At 43.7% G+C, this 24,655-nt stretch overlaps 1 protein-coding gene and 1 non-coding gene across 2 annotated transcripts in view; one reads left to right on the forward strand and one right to left on the reverse strand.

The window, feature by feature from the left end:
* The window catches only part of tmem260 (transmembrane protein 260), a 61,332-nt gene extending 41,596 nt beyond the window's left edge, over positions 1-19,736 (forward strand). The window contains exons 11-16 of the mRNA XM_072242057.1: positions 3,366-3,537; positions 5,485-5,633; positions 6,511-6,687; positions 7,313-7,366; positions 13,527-13,617; positions 16,904-19,736. Of these exons, the coding sequence (XP_072098158.1) occupies positions 3,366-3,537; positions 5,485-5,633; positions 6,511-6,687; positions 7,313-7,366; positions 13,527-13,617; positions 16,904-17,164 (904 nt within the window). The 3' untranslated portion in view covers positions 17,165-19,736. The remainder of the gene's footprint in view (positions 1-3,365; positions 3,538-5,484; positions 5,634-6,510; positions 6,688-7,312; positions 7,367-13,526; positions 13,618-16,903) is intronic.
* Positions 19,737-21,281: 1,545 nt separating this feature from the next.
* Positions 21,282-21,604, reverse strand: LOC140187444 (small Cajal body-specific RNA 2). Its single transcript, XR_011883096.1, has one exon.
* Positions 21,605-24,655: the final 3,051 nt, after the last annotated feature.

The following is a 24,655-nucleotide window of genomic DNA, read 5'->3' on the forward strand; positions in this document are numbered from 1 at the left end:
GCTATCTGGACTATTCCTCTTCTCACCCTGTCTCTTGCAAAAATGCCATCCCCTTCTCGCAATTCCTCCGTCTCCGCCGCATCTGCTCTCAGGATGAGGCTTTTCATTCCAGGACGGGGGAGATGTCCTCCTTTTTTAAAGAAAGGGGCTTCCCTTCCTCCACTATCAACTCTGCTCTCAAACACATCTCCCCCATTTCACGCACATCTGCTCTCACTCCATCCTCTCGCCACCCCACTAGGAATAGGGTTCCTCTGGTCCTCACCTACCACCCCACCAGCCTCCAGGTCCAACGTATTATTCTCCGTAATTTCCGCCACCTCCAATGGGATCCCACCACTAAGCACATCTTTCCCTTCCCCCCCCTCTCTGCTTTCCGCAGGGATCGCTCCTTACGCGACTCCCTTGCCCATTCATTCCCCCCCCACATCCCTCCCCACTGATCTCTCTCCTGGCACTTATCCTTGTAAGTGGAACAAGTGCTACACGTGCCCTTACACTTCCTCCCTTACCACCATTCAGGGCCCCAGACAGTCCTTCCAGGTGAGGTGACACTTCACCTGTGAGTCGGCTGGGGTGATATACTGCGTCCGGTGCTCCCGATGTGGCCTTCTATATATTGGCGAGACCCGACGCAGACTGGGAGATCGTTTTGCTGAACAACTACGCTCTGTCCACCAGAGAAAGCAGGATCTCCCAGTGGCCACACATTTTAATTCCACATCCCATTCCCACTCTGACATGTCTATCCACGGCCTCCTCTACTGTAAAGATGAAGCCACACTCAGGTTGGAGGAACAACCCCTTATATTCCGTCTGGGTAGCCTCCAACCTGATGGCATGAACATCGACTTCTCTAACTTCCATTAATGCCCCACCTCCCCCTCGTACCCCATCCGTTATTTATTTTTATACACACATTCTTTCTCTCTCTCTCCTTTTTCTCCCGCTGTCCCTCTGACTATACCCCTTGCCCATCCTCTGGGGTTTCCCCCCCCTCCCCCTTTTCCTTCTCCCTGGGCCTCCTGTCCCATGATCCTCTCATATCCCCTTTGCCAATCACCTGTCCAGCTCTTGGCTCCATCCCTCCCCCTCCTGTCTTCTCCTATCATTTCGGATCTCCCCCTCCCCCTCCCACTTTCAAATCTCTTAGTAGCTCTTCCTTCAGTTAGTCCTGACGAAGGGTCTCGGCCCGAAATGTCAACTGTACCTCTTCCTAGAGATGCTGCCTGGCCTGCTGCGTTCACCAGCAACTTTGATGTGTGTTGGTTGAAGGAACTATTCAGAAGGTTTGAGACTAACTACAACACAGAGAAGATTGGACAGAGTTAAAAGAGGAGATGAGGCAAATCAAATCACGTCAAGGTATGATTCCAAAATTTTGTCTAATGTTAGAGGCTGAGGGACAATGAACTTCACAGGTATAATCCTGAGTTGGAGGAGGTGATGGTGGAGTCAGTCTGGAGTAGACAGACAGACAGACATACTTTATTGATCCCAAGGGAAATTGAGTCTCGTTACAGTTGCACCAACCAAGAATAGAGTATAAATATAGCAATATAAAACTGTAAATAATTAAATAAGAAGTGGATAACATGTTTAATAAAACATTGGTCCTATGTTGGCAGGAGGGTGGGAGGCTGGAAATGGAGATAGAATTCAGTGGTAGCAGCATGGCAGAGAGCATATTTTATTAAAATACACGAGGCTTGACAGGTAAAATGGATGAACTCATGGACTGCTACATTGGATTGGGATATTAACAGTCTGTTGCTCAATGGTAGCAAAACTAAAGATGGGATTGTTGACTTCAGGAAGGGGACTATGTGCCAGTCTACAGTGGAGAGAGTTAGCAGCTTTCACGGATGTTAACGTATCAGCTGACCTGTCCAGCAGATGTAATCATAACAAAAGCACACCAGGACCTTTAATTTCTTAGGAGGGTGAGGGAATTCAGCTTGTCTAACAAATCTCTACAGGTCAGTGTTGTGGGTATCCTGAGTGGTTGCATCATAATCTGGTATGACAATTCCAATGTGCAGGAACACAAAAAGCTGCAGAGAATTGTGGACTGAGCCCAATACATCATGGACACATCCCTCCCCACCATTAGTAGCATCTACAGAGGGCGCTGCTCGGAAGGCAATATCCATCATCATAGATCCTACCATCTGGACCATACCTTCTTTCCTCATCTCCCGTCAGGCAGGAGATATAGAAGCCTGAAGTCCAACACCACTAGTTTCAAGAACAGCTACTTCAGTGCTTGAACCAACTGTAAAAACCCTAATCACTTCTGTTTAGCAACATTATACCTATACTATTTTTGTTTTAATTGTAATTCTTTCTTGAAAAAATTGATAAATTTATGATTAGATTATGTTTTACCAGGTGCTATAGGTGGAATAGAGGTGGAGGAGAGGTGGGAATGTTGCATTAAGGGGAATGTCATGGAAGTAGTCCAGGATGAAATTACTGAGGTTTTGTGCAGTGAGGCCTTATTGGTGGAGCTGAGAAACAAGGGGATGATCACGTTGTTGGGTTTGTACTCCAGACCCCTAATAATCAATGGGAGTTAGAGCAACAAATATGCAAAAAGTGACAAGAGTAATAGGGTGTTGTACTAGGGGATATTAATTTTTCTAATATAGACTGGGACAGCCATGGTGCTAAGAGCTTAGATGGGATGAAGTTTGTTCAGTAGGTTCTGGAAAGTTTCCTCGGGCAATTTATTGAAGGCCATACCAGGGAGAGGGCAAAGCATGACCTACTCTTGGGGAAATTGGGAAGGACAAATGACAGAGGTGTCAGTGGGGGAACACTTTGGCGGCAATGACCATGGAAAGGGACAGATCTGGGGTCCACAGGTTAGTTCTAAATTTGGCAAGGTTGATTGGAGTAGGTTGTTTCCAGGCAAATGGACATCTCAGAAGAGGAAGACTTTTAAAAATGAGATATTGACAGTTGAAGATATGCATGTTCCTGCAGGAGTGAAGAGCGAGGCTGGCAGAAGTAGGGAACCCTGGATGATGAGGAACATTGAGGGGTCTGGTCAAGAAACGGGAGGCAAGGGTCATATACAGGCAGCTGGGATCTGGTAAATGTCTGGAGCTTGGGCAGAGAAGATTAAAGCAAATCCAAAGGGATTTTAAAGGAAAAAGAGCAACTGAAAGAGAATAGATCAATGTGGACATCTGTGTTTGGAGTGTTTGGGAGATGGATGAGATCCTCAATGATTATTTCTCCTTTTTATCATAGAAAAGGGCAAAAAGACTTTGGAACTTGAGATATAGAAAAACATGTTTCTATTCAGTGTTTTTAACCATTAATGGTTTTTTTTCTTCCAACAATCTCATGTTATACAGGATCTGTGACAAGAGTAACAATGATGTCGTCGATAAGTTTGGCAGAAATCTTTTGGGCAGCATGCCTCCTGATGCCATCGTCCTGCTCCGTGGAGACCTCCCAGGAAACTCCCTGCGATACCTTCACTACTGTGAGGGGCAGAGACCTGACCTCAGCCTGGTGGATCAGGAGGTAACAGAGACGAGGGTTGCTGACACAACAGAAAGGATGAGGGCTGGGCAGTGATCCAGGAGCATCATCTGGATTGAAACCCCATGCAATAAGAGTGGTACAGTAGCACAGTGCTCATTACAGTGCCAGTGACACCGGTTCAATTCCTACTGCTGTACTTAATAAATTTCTACGTGCTCCCCACAACCATGTGGTTTTCCTCCGGGCGCTCCCGTTTCCTCCCACATTTTAAAGACAGAAGGTTAATTGGTCATGAGTGCAATTGGGTGGCGCAGTCTCAATGGGCCAGAAGGACTGGTTACTGTGCTGTGCTGTATTTGTAAATAAAAAAAATTAAAATCTGGTGACAAGGAAGCCATTCAACCCATCAAATCCATGGCTGTTCCCAAGGGAGTCCTATCCTGTTGCACTCTTCGGGGATAGGATGGGATGGGAAATTGTTTACAGATTAAAGCAGATCTTCTAAACAGATGAGTAATGAGTTCAATAAAAATCTGATGGTTCAGCTTCTCACTCACCATCTGACACCCCATGGTTCACCACTGGCTCTATTGAAAGAAAGGAATGAGCAAATGGACAGGTTGGTACCCAAACTGGGTGATTAATTGCCTCGGATGATGTTTGCCAAATACTTCCCAGGGCCCTGGTTCCAGTTAACTCTTTAAACTCAGCTTGTTTTGTTACCCACACTCGCTTGAAATGGAAGGTACATTGAAAAGTGTGTTATTCTGCTCCTGCGACATTTAATAATGAAATAAATGAACTGCATGATGGAGATTTAATAAACTAACAAGGCTGTGGGAAGCTACATCTGAAGAAGTTGCCATTTTGCAAGGAAGGACACCATTCTTATTGACTTGTCTCACTGCCCTGGTCCTATCTCTTTATTGTGATTATCAGATATAATGTTATTCTATTCACTATTTTTAAATTATTAAACATTTCTTTTCCTCCAACAACCTCGTTTTACTCAGGAGCTATGACTAAACCAGCAATGATGCTGTAGACAAATTTGCCAGAAAATTGTCAGTCCTGACAAATATCCTGAGTGTTTCAGATTTTTGCTGTATGTAGATTGGTATTGATACGTGAGGTGCCTCCTCCCTCTCTCCCCAACACACCTGCTGGAAAGGGATATTGGGAGTGGTGGGGTTTGTGGCCGGGGGGGGGGGGGAGCTGAATGAAAATAAAGGTTCAGATGTGGAGAAGTGTTTTCACTGGGGAGGGTGACAGAGAGGGTCATTATCCTGACGGTGAGAGTTCAGTAAAAGAACAAGGAACATAGGGAATGATCAGAAGAGCCTGGATTCTGGGTTGGAGAGGGAATCCCTAGCTGGGTAAGAGTGGACATGGGTCCAGACCTGTCCAGGTGAAACGTCTTGACCCAAAAAGTTGTTTGTACATTTTCTTCCATTGATGCTGTCTGTCCTGCTGAGTTCCTCTAGCGCAGGGAGTTCACAACCTTTTTTTATGCCATGGGCCAATACCATTAAGCAAGGGGTTTGTGGAACCCAGGTTGGAAACCCCCGTTCTAGTCTAGTATTTTGTGTGAGATTGGGGAGGTTGGGTAGTTGGGAGAATGGGTTGTGGCAATGGGGAATGAGAACGGGGGTCAAAGAGGTAAGTTCCTATTGGTCAGCAGCTTTTCAGATCAGAGCCTGTTCTTGCTGTGTATCCGTCACATATCCTAAAGCTCTTTGATCAGAATAATCTGCATTCAGCAACAAGTAGGCCCTATTTATTTATTATTATATATTTCTTGCTGTAACTTAAAGTAATTTTATGTAGTGCACTGTACTCCTGCCATCAAACAATAAATTTCATAACATACTTGTGATGATAAAGATGATTCTGATGCAAAGGCACAAACGGCCATTTTTAAGCATCATTGATTTATAGTTGTTCCTTGACAGTAAAGAAAATAACTTCAGGTTGCTTGCTTTTCAGATGATGACTTACAACTGGTATTTGCCAAAGTTGGCCAAACACCTACCCAATGTGCATTTCCCTGGCAATCGCTGGCAACCTGTGGACAGGGAGGAATCTGCTGGAATTGTTACATTCAACCTGCATCAATTATTCAATGAGAACAGAGAGTGAGTCACTGATGGAAAAACACCATACTCAATGAGGATGAGTCATTCAGCTCCTTCACCCATCCAGAGATAGTCACCCCCACATCAGGGCACATGTTGTCCCTCTGGAAAGCTCTTCTCTCTGGATCTGTTTGAAATGTGCTGGATGTTTTTTAATCATAAATTAGCGTTGGGAGTAATTTAGAGATCAGTGGGTGAACAGATTTGTTATGAGTAGGGGCCACAGTGATTAGCACCAGACCTTCAGCTGAGCATAACTTCTATCAGTGATTTAGAGGAAAAGGCAGAGTATAAAGATCAGGTTCACTGCTGCAACCAGAGGCCTACAGAGCATGTATACTGGAAATGGAGCTCTGTGGGGCAGGTAAACTGTCTGGAAAAGTATAGGGATTGCTCCGGAGGATGTTAAATGAAGTTCAATACGTATGTGTAAATATGACGCTACTGATCTCAGTGAGGAGAATATTTTTGAATCAGTGGCAAAACTGAAATGTTGTGTTGAGGGATCCTACAGTGTTTTATCAGACAGACAGTAAGCAAACAAATGGTCTGCTGGAGGAATTCAGTAGGTCAGGCAGCATTTGTGGGAGGAAAGGAATTGTCAGAGTCTCTGGTTGAAACCTGCATCAGAGCTAATGGGCTTGAATGCATTTGAGACAACAGGTACCACCCACATCCTGCCCCCCACACTGGGAGTACCAGGACAGTGATCTCAGTGAGGTCCACAGATGGAGGAGGGTGTAAGAGCAGAGCTTCCCACAACTTCTAGCTGCTCCAGAAGGGAAATAGCTTCCTTGGTGTAAAGCGTACATGCTGCAAAACTTCAATAGTCTGGGATTACTGCCATATTCTGATGTAGACATCTCTGTTCTTCCAGGAAGGAGATCTTCGTGTGCATTGGTCTGCATGAAGGAGACCCCAGCTGGAAGCAAAGTTACTCCCTCTGGCCATGGGGAGTGTGTGAAAAGCTGGTCCACTCCACCAGTCTGTTCAGCCCTGAGAGCTGGATTCAGCATACCAGGCACTTGTACAACTGGACAGAGGAGTATGGCAGGTAGGTATTGTTGATTCTCAGGAGACTGAAGCAGGACGATTGGCATCACATTACCAGGAGCTGTATCTTGGGGATTGGTGGATGTGCCCTTGTTAGCAACCTCTCCGATATATTCAGAGGTGACTTTTGCTCCAGACAGTCTGCCATGATGATCACTAATCGTGGTGGTCAAAAAGAGTACAGGACAGGAAGCATTGAGCCCTTTGGGTCTGTGCACCCTTTCAAAGCACACCCACAATTTCAATTCCAGCTGTTTCACAATACAACTTTTAATTATTTTCTTTCAAGCATACAGTACATCCGTTTCATGAATGCACTTTGAATTGAAGAGTTGTGGGGACCATCATTTTGATTTTTTAGTTCTCTACCCCTCAAGTGATGTCCACATTTTATAGCCTTTTCGATGGACAAATGATCTGAGTACAATTTGACTGATGCTGATGCATCAGGAAATCAACTCCTCTCAAAAGCTGAGCAGTCTTAACGATCCATGGTGATCTCAGCTTCACATTTATCAATACTGGAGCTACCCCTGTCCGCAGGGGTTTTATCTGTCCCATCGCCTGAGGGACAATGGGTTTGAGATGCATTGCTGGTGTGACATCAGATGGCTTCTGTTTTTCAGCTACGACGAATTTTCATGGGAAGCCGTGGCAAATGAAGAGATGTGGCAAGCCAGGTAATCTTTTCACCCCTCAAGCACTTACCTAATGGTGTAATTGTATTTCCCTGCACCATCCTCTACCTGTCTCAGTGCCTCCCACCCACCCCCACTGATATTTATTTCTGTTCAGAATTATTTCAGAAAATTCTTTGCAACCAGAGTTTGTGGCCTAAAGAGTGCAAAGCTTGGCCCCTTTAAACCGTTCAATTTTAGAACTGAACAGACTAATTTTATTATGAATTCACTTGCGTAGAAATACAGTATATTTACAGTATACTGTTAGCAGCTAGCAGGCACTCCGACAGGAGGTACGTGTGTAGAGATATTAGATATGTACTTGATCTTGGAGGAGGCCCAGAGCAGTGCAGCAATGCTGGGCTGCTAACTCTTCACTTTGGATCAATAAAGCTGGCTCTGGTTATTGTTTACGAGTGAAATTCACCTTGGGCTTTGACAGAATTAAAACATCTGTTTTACTTGAGTTGGAGAAAGCCAGCCTAGCCAGAATAGAAATTATTCTGTACGATTCTTGTCTGTACATGTACCACATTTAAGAAGGCTGTTGGAAGGTTAGTCTTCAGAACTGAAGGGCTAGAATATAAAGTGAAGTTTTGCTCTAGGTTTTGCTCAGTTCTGTTTAGACACATCTGTAGTATCTTCTACACTTTTGGTCTATGTATCTTTGAATAATGGTTGGACTTATTAAAGATACTACAAAAACTGAGCTGCTGCTCCAAGGACAATACAATACTAACAGGAGACTTTGTTGCAAAGGATGGTTAATATGAAACTATCTCTCCCCAAAAATCAATTTCTATAATTGCTTTTAAGATCACAATTGAAGACAGAGCATTGAATGTGGTGCATATGGACTTTAGTAAGGCATTTGACAAGGTTTCCAAGTTAGGCTCAGTCAGAAAGTCAGGAGGCATGGGATCTAGGGATTGTGTGGATTCAAAGTTGGTGTGCCCACAGAAGGCAGCAGGGAGTCATAGAGAAGTACAGCGCAGAAACAGGTCCTTTCACCCATCTAGTCCTTGCCAACGCATTTAAACTGCCTACTCCCATCGAGCTGCACTGGGACCATAGCCCTCCATACCTGTGCCATGTACCTTTCCAAACTTCTCTTAAAATTTGAAATCAGGCTTGCATGCACCACTTGCTCTAGCAGCTCGTTCCACACTCTCACAACCCTCTGAATGAAGAAGTTTCCTCTCATGTTCCCCTTAAACTTTTCACTTTTCAACTTTCATCCTTAACCCATGACCTCTCACCCAGCCTCTGTGGAAAAAGATCGGTTTGCATTTACCCTATCTGTACCCCTCATAATTTTGTATTTCTTTATCAAAGCTCCTCTCAATCTTCTACATTTCAAGGAATAAAGTCCTAACTTCTTCAGTCTTTCCTTACAACTTAGGTCCTTCAGACCCAAAAACATCATTGTAAATTTTCTTTGTAATCTTTCAACCCATTTACATTTTTCCTGTAGGTTGGTAACCAAATTAGGCCTCACCAATGCCTTATACAACTTTAACATGATATCCCATCAGCTGTACTCAATACTTTATTTTATAAAGGACAGTGTGCCAAAAGCTTTCTTTATGACCCTATCTACCTATGACACTTTTTCAATTGATTATGGACCAGTATTCCTAGATCCCTTTGGTCCTCTGCACTCCTCAGTGCCCGACCATTCACTGTGTAAGACCCACCCTGGTTAGTCCTACTGAAGTGCAACACCTTACACTTTCTGCATTAAATTCCATCTACCATTTTTCAACCCATTTTCCAGCTGATCCAGATCCAGCTGCGGGCTCTGATAGCCTTCCTCACTGTACAGTTAACCACATTATCATCCAGATCATTGATATAGATGGCAAACAACAATGGACCCAGCACCAGTCCCTGCAGCACTCTGATAGTCACAGGCCTCCAGTCAGAGAGGCAACCACCCATCATCACTCTCTGGCTTCTCCCACAAAGTCAATGTCTCATCCAATTTTCTACCTCATCTTGAACGCCAAGCAACTGAAACTTGTTGACCAGCCTCCCACGCGGGACCTTGTCAGATGCCTTACTAAAGTCCGTGTACTTTCCTGGTAACTTCCCTGAAAGTCTCTACAAGACTGGTTAAACACAACTACCACACACAAAGCCATGTTGACTATCCCTAATCAGTCCATATCTATCCAAATACTCGGATATCTGATCCCTTAGAATGCCTTCCAATAAATTTCCCAGTACTGATGTCAAGCTCACCAGCCTATAATTTCTTGGTTTATTTTTAGAGCCTTTCTTAAAAGCAGAACAACATTAGCTATCCTCTGGTCCTCCAGTGCCTTACCTAAGGATGATTTAAATATCTCTGCTAGGGCTCCTGTAATTTCTGTACTTATCTCCTACGTGGTCCAAGGGATCATCTTGTCAGGCCCTGAGGATTTATCCACCCTAATTTGCTTCAAGACAGCAAATAACCTCCTCCTAATCTGTACAGGATCCATGACCTCGCTGCTGCTTTGCCTCACTTCTTTCGACTCTGTTTCCGTCTTCCAAGTATACTTTGTCTCTTACAATCCTTTTGCTCTTAACATATCTGTAGAGTCCCTTAAGATTCTTCTTTACCTTGTCTGCTAGGGCAAACTAATGTCTTCTTTTAGCCCTCTTGATTTTTTCTAAGTGTCCTCTTGTATTTCTCACAATTCTTCCTACCTGCCTGTACCTGCCATGCACCTCCTTTTTTTGATTAATCAGGGCCTCAATATCTCTTGAAAACTAAGGTTCCCTAAATCTGTTATCTTTACCTATTATTTTGACAGGCACATACAAGCTTTGTACTCTCAAAATTTCATCTTTGAAGGCTTCCCACTTACCAACTACACCTTTGCCAGAAAACAGCCTGTGCCAACCCACACTTGCTAGATTCTTTCTGATACAATCAAAATTGGCACTTCTCCAATTTAGATTCTCAACCCATGGGCCAGATCTATCTTTTTCTATATTTACTTTGAAACTAATGGCATTAAGATCACTAGATGTGAGGTGCTCCCTACACAGACTACGATCACCTGCCCTATCTCACTCCCTAAAATCTGATCAAGTATCACACACCCTCTCATTGGGACTTCTATGTACTGATTAAGTCCCAAACACATTTGACAAACTGGTATAGGGGCCCCAGTCAATATGTGGAAAGTTAAAATCACCTACTGTAACAACCTTATGTTTCTTGCAACAGTGTGTAAAAAAAAATATATAAAAATAAATCTATCTACAGCTTTTCGCTTTCTCTCACACAAGCCCATCCTTGCTGAAGCCTTAAATAACCACTCTAACGTTGTCCACTCCAACAAAGGCTGCTCCGCTTGTCTCTACCTTATTTTAATTTGTTCTTGCCAATGAATCCCGATTGCTGATTGGCTGCTGCTCAAATAGATAGTTGTAGATGGATCATATTCTGCTTAGAGGTTGGTGACCAGTGGTGTTTTGCAGAGATTTGTTCTGAAACTCTTGCTCTTTATGATTTTTATAAATGACTTGGGATAAAGAAGTGGAAGAGTGGATTAGTAATATTACAGATGATATGAAGATTGGTAATGTTGTAGATGGTGCAGAAGGTGCAGAAGTTTGCCATAGGTTACAATGGAACACTGATAGCATGCAGTACTAGGCCGAGAAGTGGTGGCTGGAGTTCAATGTGGAAAAATGTGAAGTGATTCACTTTAGAAAGTTGAATACAGAATTATTGGCAAGATACAAGCTTAATGACAATATTCTTAACAGTGTGGAAGAAAAGAGGGATCTTAGGATTCATATTGATAGATCTTTCAAAGTTGCCGTGCAAATTGATAGGGTGGTTAAGAAGGCATATAGTGTTCCAATCACAAACAAGAAAATCTGCAGATGCTGGAAATCCAAGCAACACACACAAAATGCTGGAGGAACTCAGCAGGCCAGGCAGCATCTATGGAAAAAAGTACAGTCAGTGTTTTGGGACAGGACCCTTCGGCAGGACTGGAGAAAAAAGATGAGGAGTAGGTTTAAAAGGTAGGGGAGGGGAGAGGGAAACACAAGATGATAGGTGAAACCAGGCGGGGGACCGATGAAGTAAAGAGCTGGGAAGTTGATTGGTGCCAGAGATACAGGACTGGAGAAGGGGGAATCTGATAGGAGAGGACAGAAGGCCATGGAAGAAAGAAAAGGGGGGGGGGGAGGAGCACCAGAGAGAGGCGATGGTCAGGCAAGGAGATAAAGTGAGAGAGGGAAAGGGGGATTGGGAATGGTGAAAGGGGAGGGGGATTAAGATCAAGAAATCGATGCTCAAGCCATCAGGTTGGAGACTACCCAGACAGAATATAAGGTATTGTTCCTCCAACCTGAGTGTGGCCTCATCGCAACACTAGAGGAGGCCATGGCTGGGAGATCCTGCTTCTTCTGGCCCACGAAGCGTAGGTGTTTGGTAAAACGGTCTCCCAAACTACGTCCGATCTCACCAATATACAGGAGGCCACACCGGGAGCACCAGACACAGGAAATGACCCCAACAGACCTACAGATGAAGTGTCGCCTCACCTGCAAGGACTTTTTGGGGCCCTGAATGGGGAGTGAGGGAGGAGGTGTAGGGGCAGGTGTAGCACTTGTTCTGCTTGCAAGGATAAGTGCCAAGGAGATCAGTGGGGGGGGGGGGGAGAAACGGGAGATGAATGGACAAGGATGTCGCATTGGGAGCAATCCCTCTGGAGAGCAGAAAGTGCGGGGGAGGGAAAGATGTGCTTGGTGGTGGGATCCCGTTGGATTTGGCATCCAGCACATAATTCTCCGGACTCACCTGCCACCCCACCAGCCTCCACATCCTGATGTAATTCTCTGGAACTTCTGCCATCTTCACTTCACAGTGGGTCTGTTGGGGTCATTTCCTGTCTCTGGGGCTCCCAGTATGGCCTCCTGTACATTGGTGAGACCTGACATAGATTGGGAGACTGCTTTGCTGAGCACCTAGGCTTGGTCCACCAGAAGAAGCAGGAACTCCCAGAGCCCACCCATTTTAATTCCACTTCCCATTCCCATTCCAATATGTCAATCCACAGCCTCCTCTAGTGTCACAATGCCACACTCAGGTCAGAGGAACAGCACCTTATATTCCTTCTGATTAGCCTCCAACCTGATGGCATAAACATCGATATTTCAAACTTCCGTAATGCCCGCCCCCCTTCACCATTCTCCATCTCCTTTTCCCTCTCTCATCTTATCTCATTCCCTGCCCATCGTCTTCCTCTGGTGTTCCTCCCCCTTTTTCTTTCTTCCATGGACTCCTCTCCTATCAGAGCTCCCTGTCTCCTGCCCTGTATTTATTTCACCGATCAACTTTTCAGCTCTTTACCTCATCCCTCACCCTCCTGGTTTCACCTATCACATTGTGTTTTTTTCTCCCCTCCCCGCCTCCCACGCCTTTTAAATCTACTCCTCACCTTTTTCTCTCCAGTCCTGCTGAAAGGTCTCAGCCTACAATATTGACTGTACTCTTTTCCATAGATGCTACCTGGCCTGCTGAGTTCCTCCAGCAATTTGTGTGTGTTGCAAGGCATATAATATGTTAGTTTTGAGTTCAAGAAATGTGAGATAATGTTCAGTTCTGTAAGACTCTGGTTAGACCACACTTGGAATATTGTGTTCACTTTTGGTAGTCTCATTTTAGGAAGGATGTGGAAACTTTAGAGGTGCAGAGGAGATTTTAATCCAGGCAGCATCCTGGCAAAAGCACCTCTTATAAGGACAGGCTGAACAAGCTAGGGACTTTTCTCTGGAGAGCTGGTGGATGAGTAGTGACTTGGTAGAGGTGTACAAGATGATAAGATGCCTAGATAGGTGGACAGCCAGAGACTTTTTCCCAGGACAGAAACGGCTAGTACAAGGGAGAATAGTATAGGAGGGATGTCAAAGATAGTTTTTTTTAACAGGAAGATGTATGGAATACACTGCTAGGGCTAATGGTAGAAGCAATTAGGGACAGTTAAGTGACTATTAGACAGGCACAAGGGTGAAAGAAAAATGGAGGGCATGGAGGGAAGGGTTAGATTGATCTTGGAGTGGGCCAAAGGGTCTGTACTATATTAAAAATGTGTTTAGATCACAGAATTCATTGGACGATATTTGTCTAATTTGTATTGGGGTTTTGCAGAATGAAGACACCTTTCTTCTTATTTGAGTTGGCGGAGAGTCCAGCCCAGCCAGAATCATTAAAGTTCCAGCTATATACATTTGCCTATGAGGTGAGACTCCTGTCTTTTTACCCCTTATTCAGTTCCATTGGCCTAAGCTTGGTGTTTGCTTAAACAAATCAAAGGTGGTGATAAATCAGCATATAGGACGGAGATTGAAAACAGGCCTCCCAACAGTAGCTGGGATGTGGACACAGATTACAACAGGAAATAGAAAAGGCAATGTCATGATAGTCATGGGAGATTTCAACATGCAGGTCAATTGGGAAAGGATCCCAGGAGAGTGAGTTTGTTGAATGCCTAAGAGATGGCTTTTTAGAGCAGTTTGTTGAGCCTACTAGGGGATCCACTGTACTGGATTGGGTGTTATGTAATGAACCAGAGGTGATTAGGGAGCTTAAGGTAAAAGAACCCTTAGGAGGCAGTGATCACAATATGATTGAATTCAACTTGAAATTTGATAGGGAGAAAGTCTGACGTAGCAGTATTTCAGTGGAGTAAAGGAAATTACAGTGGTATGAGAGGAGTTGGCCAAAGTAAATTGGAAGGAGATGTTGGTAGGGATGACAACAGAGCAGCAATGACATGAGTTTCTGGAAAAATAGATGGAATATAGATTTTTTTCCAAAAACAAAGAAATACTTAAATGGCAAAATAGTACAACCATGACTGACAAAGGAAGTCAAAGCTAATGTAAAAGCAAAAGAGAAGGCATACAACAAAGCAAAGATTAGTGGAAATGTAGAGGATTGGGAAGCTTTTAAAAACCGACGGAGAGCAACTGAAAGAATCATTAGGAGGGAAAAGATTAAATAAGAAAGCATACTAGCAAAAACGAAGAGATGAGAGTTGATATAGGCCCCCTAGAAAATGAAGCCAGGGAAATAATAAAGGGACAGAGAGATGGCAGATGAACTAAATGAGTATTTTGCATCAGTCTTCAGTGCGGAAGACACTAGCAGTGTGCGAGATGTTGAAGGGCATGAGGAAAGAGAGTGAGTGCAGTTACTATTACAAGGGAGAAGGTGCTCAAAAAGCTGAAAGACCTAAGGCTACACTAGTCAACCGGGTCAGATGAACTGCACCCCCTAGGATTCTGAAAGAGGTAGCAGAAAGGTTGTGGAGGCATTAGCAATAATCTTTCAAAAATTATTGGACTCTGGCATTGTGCCAGAGGACTGGAAAATTGCAAATATCACTCACTACATTCTTTAAGAAAGGAGGGTGGCAGCAGAAAGGAAGTTATAGACAAATTAGCCTGACCTCAGTCGTTGGGATGATGTTAGAGTCGACTGTTAAGGACGAGGTTATGGAGTACTTGGTGACACCAGACAAGATAGGACAAAGTCAGCATGGTTTCCTTCAGGGAAAATCCTGCCTGACAAACCTGTTGGAATTCTTTGAGGAGATTACATGTAGGATAAATAAAGGGGATGCAGTGAATGTTCTATATGTGGACTTTCAGAAGGCCTTTGACAAGGTGCCACACATGAGGTTGCTTACCAAGTTAAGAGCCCATGGCATTACAGGAAAGTTACTGGCATGGCTGGAGCATTGGCTGATTGGTAGGAAGCAACGAGTGGGAATAAAAGGATCGTTCTGGTTGGCTGCCAGAATGAAATACAATGTTGTAAAATGCATGGTCATGCACTTTGGCAGTAGAAATAAATGTGCAGACTATTTTCTAAATGAGGAGAAAATACAAAAGGAACTTGGGAGTCCTTGTGCAGAACACCCTAAAGGTTAACTTGCAGGTTGAGTCGGTGTTGAGGAAGGCAAATGCAATGTTAGCATTCATTTCAAGAGGTCTACAATACAAGAGCAAGGATGTGATGCTGAGGTTTCATAAAGCACTGCTGAGGCCTCACCCTGAGTATTGTGAACAGTTTTGGGCTCCTCATCTAAGATGTGCTGGCATTGGAGAGGCTTCAGAGGAGATTCACAAGGATGATTCTGGGAATTAAAGGATTATCGTACAAGGAAAGTTTGATGGTTCTGGCTCTGTGCTCACTGAATTTAGAAGGATGAGGGTGGACCTTTTGAATGTTGAAAGGCCTAGACAGAGTAGATGTGGAAAGGATGTTTCCCATGGTGGGGGAGTCCAGGGCAAGAGAGCACAGCCTCAGGATAGAGGGGCATCCATTTAAAACAGAGATGCGGAGAAATTTCTTTAGCCAGAGGGTGGTGAATTTGTGGAATTTATTACCACAGGCAGTTGTGAAGGCCAGGTCGTTGGGTGTATTTAAAGCAGAGATTGATAGGTTCTTGATTGGACACGGCATCAAAGGTTACGGGGAAAAGGCTGGGGAGTGGTACTGAAGAGGGGAGAAAGGATCAGTGATGATTGAAAGGCAGAGCAGGCTTGATGGGCCAAATGGCCTAATTCTGCTCCTATGTCTTATGGTGCAATAACAACAACCTGTCACCAAAACCAAAGCAGAATCAAAGAGCTGATTATTGACTAACCAGAGGTCTATGAGTCAGTTCTCATCAGGGGATCAGAGTTGGAGAGGGTCAGTAACTTTAATTCCTTGAGTTAGTTATCATTTCGGAGGATTTGTCCTGGGTCCAGTAAGTGGCATTACAAAGAAGGCATGTCCATGCCTGCACTTTCTTAGAGATTTGTGAAGATTCAGCCTGTCATCTGAAAGTTTGACAAATGGAAATCTTTGCATGGTGAAAAATAAATATTACCTGGTTGCATCATAGCTTGGTGTAGAAACAGCAATGCCCTTGAATGAAAAGGTAATGGGCACAGCCCAATCCATCACAGGTAAAGTTCTCTCCACCATTGAGTGCAAATACAAAGAGCACTGTTGCAGGGAAACAGCATCTATCAAGAAAACCCACCATCCAGGTCGTGTTCAGTTCTTGCTGCTGCTATCTGGACAGAGGTACAGGAGCTTTGGATCCCACAACACAGGTTCAAGGAAAAGTTATTGCCCCTCAACCATCAAGTTCCAGAAACAGAAAGAATAACTTTACTTGCCCCGATGCTGAACTGATTCCAGAACCTATGGACTCAATTTCAAGGACTCTACAACCTATGCTTTTACTATTATTTTGCTTTTTTTTCTTTTTTGTATTGAAGCAATTGGTGTTTTTAGCACATTTGGTTGTTTACCCATCTTTGTGCTGGTTTTCATTGTGTTTCTTTGTATTTATTGTGAATAGCTGCATGAAAATGAATCTCAGGGTTGTATATGGTGACATACTTACTTTGAACTTTGAGCTCTTTACCATCTAAAGCAGCCTCAGTCTTTCTGACTGATGTTTATAAATTACTGATTATTCTGTTTAATGTAATCCTCACTTTCAAACTTTGATTTTTCTTCAGATGTATCAGGAGTTGGTCGCTGCAGAGAAGCATCCTGCTAATTGGCACAAGAACTATGCAATAGTCTGCGAGAGGATGCTGCGGCACTCTGCACAGGCTTTACCTGCTGCTGATCCTGAGTTTCTCCTGTCAGAAACCATCAAGCATTTCTCACTCTACGCAGGCAAAGCACCAGATGACGCACAAATAAACGCCATTGTTCAGGTAACTGGGCACCTGAAGGAGGAGCAGGAGCGGCTAAGGAAACAGAACAGAGGGTGACATCGCAAGACTGAAATGTTTTATTTCCCCTCAGTGAACAGCCAAGCAACCTCAGAAATCATTGACTGACCAATATTGTTTAGACTTGTTAATCAAGGTCACTTGATAATAGTTCTAATTTTCTTGCATGTGGACAAGTGACACCAGGATGTTAACTATGAAGAACGGATCACCTCTGATGAAATTGCGCATAGTTTTATACCGTATTTCAATAATGGTTGTTCTTTTTAATGGCAACTGAGATTCTTTTTAATGGCAACTGAGATATATTTGTTAAAAAAATGATAATGCTGTTCTATGCTCATTTCATAGATCACTGGGAGTTTAACTCCAGATATTTGACATTGATTTTTATCCTGATAACATTGGTACTTTGAAACCAGGATGACAGAAAAGATGGTTCAGCTTTTGTTGGTACTTGACACAGATATTTTGGGATTGCTTGCTTAGGCAAAGGCTCCTGAGTTCGAATCCAGGCGGCTCCCTTGCACGCTTTCTATCCGTGCTGGGTTGAGCGTCGACCTAGCAACTCAGCCTTGTAAAAACAAGAAAGCCTGCTTAAAAAAAAACACCATCGTGACAGCGTCCTGATGACTCCACTCAGAGTTAAGGGCTTTCTTCTTCTTGAACAGTAATAATGAATGAAGAATTATATATATAAATATATTAATAGAGGCTGAAGTATCGATATGGAATAGAATATGCGTAAAAACCAAGGGTGGGGTGGGGGCGGGCTAACTAGAATGGTTGATCACATTACCTGCTTCTGGGAAGAAACTTTTAAAGATGAAGTTTGTTTTAGTAGACCTGCAGTGCTTTCTAGAAGAAACTTTTGGAAAAGTTTGCTGGGTGAGTCATGTCCACAATGATTCTTCCTGTCCATGTCTTCATGTTAGAGACACATACAAGTCCTGCAGTGATGATGGACTGCATCCAATGACCTTTTCTGCTGTCATCATTTGCTGTAGTTTTTGTGTATTATGAGAGGATGCTACATCACACTAGACAGTAATGGCAGTGTAGAATTGCACCAGTTTGTACTGAGAAAAGATAGAATTTTACCAACTGCTGCAAAGTAACATTCAGTTGCTGTTGGAGCTGGCCATGGAAGTCCTAAATTTCTGATCCTTAATGAAGCCACGGTATCTATGCATCATCATTGGCACACTGGCCACCACATGGACTTAGACAGATTGGTGCCTTGATCCAGTGGCAAGAAGTCAAGTCAGTAGACCAGGCCCAGCTGCTTGAAAAGGATGCCCACATCCTAGTGGGTACACACGGGTGCTGGTAAACATTTGTGCCATGTCTATCATATCCTCACATACATACTACACAAAAGCACACATACAAAGTAATAACTTGGAGCACAAACACAAAAGGGCTAAGCACACATGCCCTTATTGCTTCCTCAGGAGATGTGTAGCAAAAATAGTAATTTTGAGCCAATTTTTTGAAATGCTTAAATGTACGTTCTTGAAGTGTTTGAAGATTTGCTTTTTCTGTCTTCTCTCTCCTTTACCTTCCTTGTACCCACTCTTCCCCTCGATTTACTGCTCTAACCATTGAAAAACAAGATTTATTACTGTGCTGATGAGCAGCTGGTGCACACAAGTCCTGGTGATGCAACTACTGACACCAGGCAATCTTTTAAGAGTATTAACAATACCTGCAGACACCAGTCTTGTAAAGACACTGCCCAGAAGGCAATGGCAAACCACTTCTGTAGAAAAATTTGCCAAGTACAATCATGGTCATAGACCATGATCACCCATTTCATATAATGATGATAATTTTGCTCCTTCAAACTTTATCATCCAACTCACTCCATCACGGGTGATCTACTTCAAAGGATAGAGGCAAGTGTAGAAAATTAGTTGATATAAAACATTATTTGAATTTCAGATAAATCACACACTGCATTTAGGATAATAGAAAAGTCAGAGTCCCTGTTTGCAATTTTCTAGTCCTCAGATGTATAAATTGTGTCCTTGGAACGAAGGGCGGCTCCCTGTAGCTCCTCTTAGAAGGCAGGTAAATCTTTCACCTAACGTCATGAGCAGCTGTGCTTCATCCCCGTTATTTGAGGTGGAACTACTGTACATTTAGTAATACATGGATTAACCAGTGTCAACATTTTTGTTAAAAATGGTCATGTCGACAGGTTATTTTTAAGTGACTGGCTTGACGTACAAATTGGAGTTGTATATAGATTAAACAATATTGATTTAAGGAGGTTGATTTAGAGATTATCAAGTGTATTGCACATTCTACTTAAAAGTGTTTAATGGATTTTTAAGCATTAGTCAGTTTTAGAGAACTAAAACAATTGACAATATTATAATAGCTATAATCGCTCTAAAATTGTACCTATTCATTCATAAAAAGTGGGTGTTGCTGCTGAGCCCAGCATGTGTAACCTACCACCTGACCAGAGTACCATGTCAACGTCTGTCAATTCTCCTGCTGTAGGTCTGGAGCCGGAGACCAGAGACCAGCAAGTCAGGTTTCCTTCTATGAAGATGTTTACTGAACAAGGTATTTTTACAGTAATCTGAGAGCTCCATGGGTTGTTATGGCTAAAACTTGATTTCCCCAACTGCTATAATGAAATTTAAACTTGTATCCAGGTCTCTGAATATTTGTCTAGTAATTTGTGAGGATGAAGATCAAAAGTAATTAGTAATTAGCTGGGACATCAGGTACAGTTTCCTGTATTTTTGTTAAGAGCTTTTACTGTCACCTGGATTACATAGTCATGTCTTCAGTAGGACTGGGCCCAAATTTGAGATAAATTATTGCAGTTTATGGCCATCTGGCATTCTACAAGGGCTTGATTGCAAAGATTCATTTAGAAAACGTAGTGGCAACTCTGGTTAGTGTTTGTTTACATCTACAGATATGGACTGTAAACAGGCTATTTTGTACACTTAAACGGTTATAAAAAGAACATACAGGAGCAACTGGAGGTTGGATCCAAAACATATGTAGACAAAACCCCAATTTTAATAGAAAAGTTAACACTTCCATAAACGTAAACACAAGAAATTCTGCAGATGCTGGAAGTCCAGTGCAGCACACACAAAATGCTAGAGATACTCAGGCAGCATCCATGGACATGAAGTCGATGTTTTGGGCTGGGACTTACTCAGGACTGGAAAGGAAGTGGGAAGATGTCAGAATAAAAAGGTGGGGGAGGGAAAGGTCAAGGGCTGGAGGATTCTGACAGGAGTGGAGCATGGACCATGGAAGAAAGGAAAAGGGGAGGTGTTAGGTGGGTAGAGGCTGGAGTGAGAGATAGAAGCGAGGAGGAAGGGAATTTTTTAACAAAAGGAGAAATCAATACAGTATCCGTGCCATCAGGGTGGAGGCTACCCAGATGTTGCTCCTTCACCCTGAGGATGACCACAGGACATGGACCAACGTATCAGAATGGGAATTGGAGTTACAATGTTGGGCCATTGGGAAGTTCTGCTTTCATAAAACATGCTGTAAAAATTTAACAGGTCAAGCCACATCTGTAAAAAGTTAAAGTTTCAGGTTGATAATCTTAAACATAAGAACTGGTAACGGTTAGATATCAAAGGTGCTTTAAATGGCACTTAAAGGTAAGGCACACAGAGCCCAAAGAAAATTAGTGATAAAACGGAGAATAAATGACACTGGGGTTCGAGCGAAGGGTGGTAAAAGCTTGTTACTTACCGCTTATCTATCTGAATAGAACGGGGAGAAACTGAAGGAACTCAGAAATAATTTATGTTAGAGATTATTGACCTTTCATCAGATCTGATAAATACTGACACAAACTGGAAAGGCTGTTAATGTGGAATTTATTATTAAGCCCGTGATATTGTTATTCATTGTACTGAAGCAACGCAAGAGGCTAAAGATGGATATTAAAATAATTAAAGTGATGGTTGCAGAAATAAAGGCACGAGGTCCTGAACACAACGCAGATCCATCCACCACTGTTAATACGCAGCTCAAAAACACATTTTTAAGTATTTCAGTAAGAAACTGCTCGACAGCTCTCACGGAGACCCTCGCTTTAGGGTTAGGGAGGGAGCTAGCACCCGCGGCGGAGCCGGTCAGCGGGCCCCGGGCCCCGGGCCAGTCTGCGGATCAGAATCGCCTCGATACTCAGCGGCCGGGCACAGCCGCAGCCTCGTCTATCTGATCGGTTCATCACATCCGCCGACCCGGGGCTTGGCCGCCGCCCGCTCACCGCCGGAGCTCACACGCGGCTTCTCATCACGTCGGCCCGGCGCCCGGGATGCCGGCCGATCAAATAAGATCAGTGTAGGGGGCGACGCGGTGTTAGCGCTCCACTCAGTCTCTCTGTCTCCCACTCGCTCTCACACTCACTCTCTCTGTCTCCCACTCGCTGACTCTCTCTCCCACCCACCACCACACTCACACGCACCGCATCGCCCTTCAAATGGCCGCCTGCCGCCTGCTCGTTCCTTTTATGTGTTCTCACTGACAACAATTCGCTCGATGAAAGAGATGCCGTGAACAGCTGATTTGCTGAATCTCCCAAAATAGCGCCCACAGCGGTCCCGGAGAGGAAAAAATCTTGGCTACCTTTACAAGTATAATTTAAAACAGAATCTTTGGAGAGTAATTAAAGATCGTTATTTGTAAATAATAAACCCGGATTCCAGTAAGTTAAAAAATAAGGAAATGGTGAATAATTGTAATAATTTTTTTAAGTTCAGATTCCAAGTAAGGAACACTGCAGAGTGCTATTAGTCAGATTGTACTCAACAAATGCAGTCAACAGAAACGTGCCAGGTCCCTTTGTGATTCCCTTATCCATTTGTCCCTCCCCACTAATCTCACTCCATATGAGAGGAATGCTGACACCTGCCTATTCACCTCCTCCCTCACCTCCACTCAGGGCCCCAAACAGTCCTTCCAGGCGAGGCAACACTTCACCTGCAAATCTGTGGGGGTTGTCTATTGCATCCAATGCTCCCGAATGAGGCTTGTCATAAAATGAGGGACCGCTTCGTTGAACACTTCTGCCCCATCTCCCACAACTGGGACTTCCCAGTGGCCAAACATTTTACTTCTGATTCCCATTCCAGTTCCGACATGTAGATCCATGGCCTCCTCTTGTACCAAGATGAGGCCACCCTCAGGGTGGAGGAGCAACACTTTATATTCTTTCTGGGTACCCTCCAGCCTGAATGCATGAATATTAATTTCTCCTTCTGGTGAACAAATTTGCCCTCCCCTTTCTCTAGTCCACGTTCTGACTTTCCACTTCTTCTCAACTGCCTACACCTCTCCCTGGGATCCCCTCCTCCTTCCCTTCCTCCTACTGCCTACTCTCAATAGACAATAGACAATAGGTGCAGGAGTAGGCCATTCGGCCCTTTGAGCCAGCACCACCATTCACTGTGATCATGGCTGATCATCCACTATCAGTATCCATTTCCTGCCTTATCCCCATAACCTTTGATTCCACTATCTTTAAGAGCTCTATCCATCTTTGTCTTGAAAGCATCCAGAGACTTGGCCTCCACAGCCTCCTGGGGCAGAGCATTCCATACATCCACCACTCTCTGGGTGAAAAAGTTTTTCCTCAACTCCATTCTAAATGGCCTACCCCTTATTCTTAAACTGTGACTTCTGGTTCTGGACTCACCCATCAGCGGAAACATACTTCCTGCCTCCAGCGTGTCCAATCCCTTAATAATCTTATATGTTTCAATAAGATCCCCTCTCATCCTTCTAAATTCCAGTGTAAACAAGCCCAGTCGCTCCAATCTTTCAACATATGACAGTCCCGCCATCCCGGGAATTAACCTTGTGAACCTACGCTGTACTCCCTCAATAGCAAGAAAGTCCTTCCTCAAATTTGGAGACCAAAACTGCACACAGTATTCCAGGTGTGGTCTCATCAGGGCCCTGTACAGCTGCAGAAGGACCTCTTTGCTCTTATACTCAATTCCCCTTGTTATGAAGGCCAGCATGCCATTAGCTTTTTTCACTGCCTGCTTGCTTCCAGTGACTGATGTACAAGAACACCTAGATCTCGTTGTGCTTCCCCTTTTCCTAACTTGACTCCATTTAGATAAAATCTGCCTTCCCGTTCTTACCACCAAAGTGGATATCCTTACATTTATCCACATTAAACTGCATCTGCCATGCATCTGCCCACTCACCCAGCCTGTCCAAGTCACCCTACATTCTCATAGCATCCTCCTCACATTTCACACTGCCTCCCAGCTTTGTGTCATCGGCAAATTTGCTAATTTTACTTTTAATTCCCTCATCTAAATCATTAATATATATTGTAAACAGCTGCGGTCCCAGCACTGAACCCTGTGTTACCCCACTGGTCACTGCCTGCCATTCCGAAAGGGACCCGTTAATCGCTACTCTTTGTTTTCTGTCAGCCAGCCAATTTTCAATCCATGTCAGTACTCTGCCCCCAATACCATGTGCCCTAATTTTGCCCACTAATCTCCTATGTGGGACTTTATCAAAGACTTTCTGAAAGTCCAGGTACACTACATCCACTGGCTCTCCCTCGTCCATTTTCATAGTTACATCCTGAAAAAATTCCAGAAGATTAGTCAAGCATGATTTCCCCTTCGTAAATCCATGCTGTCTTGGACCAATCCTATTACTACTATCCAGATGTGTCGTAATTTCTCCTCTCCTATCAGATTCTTTCTTCTCCAGACTTTGACCTTTCCCACCCACCTGGCTTCACCTATCACCTTCAGCTAGTCTCTTTCCTTTCCCCTCCACCTCCCCCTTTCCTTCTCAGTCCTGAAGAAGGGCCTCGGCCTGAAACATTGACTGTTTACTGTTTTGCTGACCTGTTGAGTTCCTCTAGCGTTTTGTGCGTGTTGCTTTGGATTTCAAGTGTCTGCCTTTCTCGTGGTGTGTGCCAGACTCAACAACTGTAATTCAAGAAGAATCAGTGTGAATCTGACTGGGCACCTCTCCTTCCTCATTCCCTCAACTCTGTACCTCTCAATAAGGTCAGGATTTGAAGGCCAAGATCTAGCCTGTCTATTCTTCCTTCATTTTTACACTAAACATCCAGAGGTCAAGGATTTTCTGCTAATTTTTCCTCCCTGCAGAAATACTACCCCTTACGATTAAGATCCACAAAGAGATCTCAGAAATCATGGACCAATCCACACCAGAGGTGGGTGAAAAGAGATACTTTTAATCAGGTCAGTGATTGAGATTTTGAAGGCAGAGTTTCGCGGCAGTTTTTCTGATTTGAGGAACGACCAATCTACAAGCAGCTTTGTGTAAAAAGAGTTACCTTTTGGTCAGATCCGTGTTCAAGATGTTTAAAAGCAAAGCTTCGAGCCAGTTTACTCTGAGTTGGACAATCCACACACAGAGTTTTGAGGCAGTTTCTCTGAGTTGAGGAGTGACTAATCAGTAAGAGAGATTTGTTAGAAAGGGCTGATAAAAATATAGTATAACCATATAACCATATAACAATTACAGCACGGA

Source organism: Mobula birostris, chromosome 24, assembly GCF_030028105.1.
Source record: "Mobula birostris isolate sMobBir1 chromosome 24, sMobBir1.hap1, whole genome shotgun sequence".
In the NCBI taxonomy this organism is placed as follows: domain Eukaryota; kingdom Metazoa; phylum Chordata; class Chondrichthyes; order Myliobatiformes; family Myliobatidae; genus Mobula; species Mobula birostris.